Source organism: Frankliniella occidentalis, unplaced genomic scaffold (assembly GCF_000697945.3).
Source record: "Frankliniella occidentalis isolate FOCC.00 unplaced genomic scaffold, Focc_3.1 Scaffold884, whole genome shotgun sequence".
NCBI classification, from domain to species: Eukaryota; Metazoa; Arthropoda; class Insecta; order Thysanoptera; family Thripidae; genus Frankliniella; species Frankliniella occidentalis.
Genome location: NW_026267990.1, coordinates 6,882 through 8,732, shown reverse-complemented (window position 1 = coordinate 8,732; position 1,851 = coordinate 6,882). Strand labels below are relative to the sequence as shown.

At 53.9% G+C, this 1,851-nt stretch overlaps 2 protein-coding genes across 2 annotated transcripts; one reads left to right on the top strand and one right to left on the bottom strand.

Annotated features, from left to right (window-relative positions):
* Positions 1 to 63: 63 nt before the first annotated feature.
* On the top strand, positions 64 to 689 carry LOC113216927 (uncharacterized; the record flags this gene model as incomplete). The annotated part of the gene is made up of 2 exons (XM_026436763.2): positions 64 to 237; positions 510 to 689. Coding segments are annotated over 2 exons (354 nt in total), but the record flags the coding sequence as incomplete, so codon positions are not given.
* Positions 690 to 806: 117 nt separating this feature from the next.
* On the bottom strand, positions 807 to 1,721 carry LOC113216928 (gustatory receptor for sugar taste 64a-like). The gene is made up of 4 exons (XM_026436764.2): positions 1,517 to 1,721; positions 1,339 to 1,445; positions 1,103 to 1,273; positions 807 to 971 (listed from the first exon to the last, which is right to left on the bottom strand). Exons 1-4 carry the CDS (start codon positions 1,530 to 1,532, stop codon positions 816 to 818), a joined length of 450 nt encoding a protein of 149 aa, XP_026292549.2. The 5' UTR covers positions 1,533 to 1,721; the 3' UTR covers positions 807 to 815.
* Positions 1,722 to 1,851: the final 130 nt, after the last annotated feature.

Genomic DNA, 1,851 nt, shown 5'->3' with positions numbered 1-1,851 from the left:
ATATAAGATACTCTTTTAGGGGAAAATTGTCGATTGGTTCTCCTCTACCACGACTGCTTACAGTTAGAATTCAGGTTGTCCAAGTGCGCCGACGCCATCATCTCCATCAACACGTGCGAGTATGTGGAGACGTTCAACTATGCAGTCGGGACCTGCACCGTCATGAAAATTCCCAACGCGCCGTGGACTCAGTTTTTTGCTTCGATGAATCCTCCCTTCTTCTGCCCCATCAAAGCTGTAAGCCTTCTGCTGCTTCGCTTCGCGATCCAGGTTGTAAATGAGACATTTAACTGGTAGGCGGAAACAAGGAAGTACATGAAGATGGACAATAAGCCAAGCCTTCAACTGGTTTGGCTCCACCGCGGCCATCTTCATGTTCTTCCTAGCTTCGGCCTATATCGGCTAAATTTCTCTGTTACGATGTATGCACACCGCCATGTACGTACATCTATCCACTGAGACATTCAGGTCGAAGCGATATTTTCACAGATTCGATTTTTTCACTGCAGGGAAACTACTCCTTTCGCAACGCGGGAATCGACCCCAAGACGCTGGAGCAGTACCAATACGTACCATTTCGCACGATTGATAACGCGATCTGGATCACGACGCTAAGAATGTTTGACCAAGACGCTCGCGAGTTCATCTGCTTCAACTACACCATCGAGTTCATGAGGACGCGACAGTGACGTTGGAATGTTTCACAAAAATGTGAAATGTTTCACTTGAAAAGTTGGTGCAGCAGTCGGCAGTAGGGAAGCGTTACGTGTGCGTTCGTCGGTTCCGACGCACCCAGTTCTGCTAACAAAGCAGATTTACCTCACAGTGTGCTGAAGCTGGATGCAAATGGAAAAGAAGTTGTTGAGGCAGGAGAGGAGGACCAGTGAACTCAGAGTGTTGTCCACCTCACGAGTCAGCTGGCTCAGGTCGTTGAAAGACTCCCTGGCGTGCTTCCAGTCAAACGCGTCATCCTTTTAAGAGTACGAACAAAGCAAAAGGATAAAAAAAATGTCAGTACAAGGACGGTGAACTTGATCCACGTCCTCGGTCACCACCATTGGTGCGCACGCACGCGCGCGCGTACACACACACACACACACACCTGCGTAGTGGCCCTGCCGAGCTGGCCACGTATAATCTTGAAGCGGCGAACGATGGCAATGCTCACAATGATGACGAAAACGTCGTTGTAGTTGAGCACGAAGTTGGTGGCGGCGGTGGTGAACTCGGCCAGCAGCAGCGACGGGACGCTGTAGGGCAACGCCTGTGCCATCTGCGAGCAGAGAGGTCCCTCAGTGGGTCCCTTTCGACATCGGCGGCGCTCTTAATTGTACTTACATTGTCGTACAGAGCCTCGTAGTGCGCCTGGAGGAGGGCCGAGAACGAGGGGTAGTCTCTGGCCTGCTTGGGCAGCGCGAACGTCGTAACCTGGAGAAGCAGCTCCCCTGCGGAACAAGTGGTTTCGTGAGTGGTTGTCTGCCGACCGACACGGCCGCTCAGAGTAGTTGGCGCCCACCCAGTGCGAAGGACATGAGGACGCCGGTGACGACCTTGGCCTGCAGGCGGAGGCGCGGAGAGAGCGCGTCCTCGCCCTGGCGCCGCTCCACCCGCAGGAAGCACAGCACGAAGGGCCGCCACCGGCGAGCCAGCCGAACGTACAGGAGCAGTTCGACCGTCGACAAGATGTGGAAGCCGAGCCTGGCTGCGGACAGAGAGAAGTCGGGACGATGCCGAAGCGATGTCGAAACTATCAAAGTGGCATCAAAACGATGTCGTTTCAACAGCGTTTCCTTTGTCAGTGGGTGGGGGTGGGTGCAATGGGGAAGCAAAAGAGGGAGGGGCACAGAAGGG

Excerpts from the sequence above, each read along its gene's own strand:
- LOC113216928 (XM_026436764.2), bottom strand. Across the intron at positions 1,274-1,338 it reads ACGAGGCTCTGTACGACAAT|ATGGCACAGGCGTTGCCCTA; the intron begins GTAAGTACAATT and ends CTCTGCTCGCAG. Across the intron at positions 972-1,102 it reads TCGGCAGGGCCACTACGCAG|GATGACGCGTTTGACTGGAA; the intron begins GTGTGTGTGTGT and ends TACTCTTAAAAG.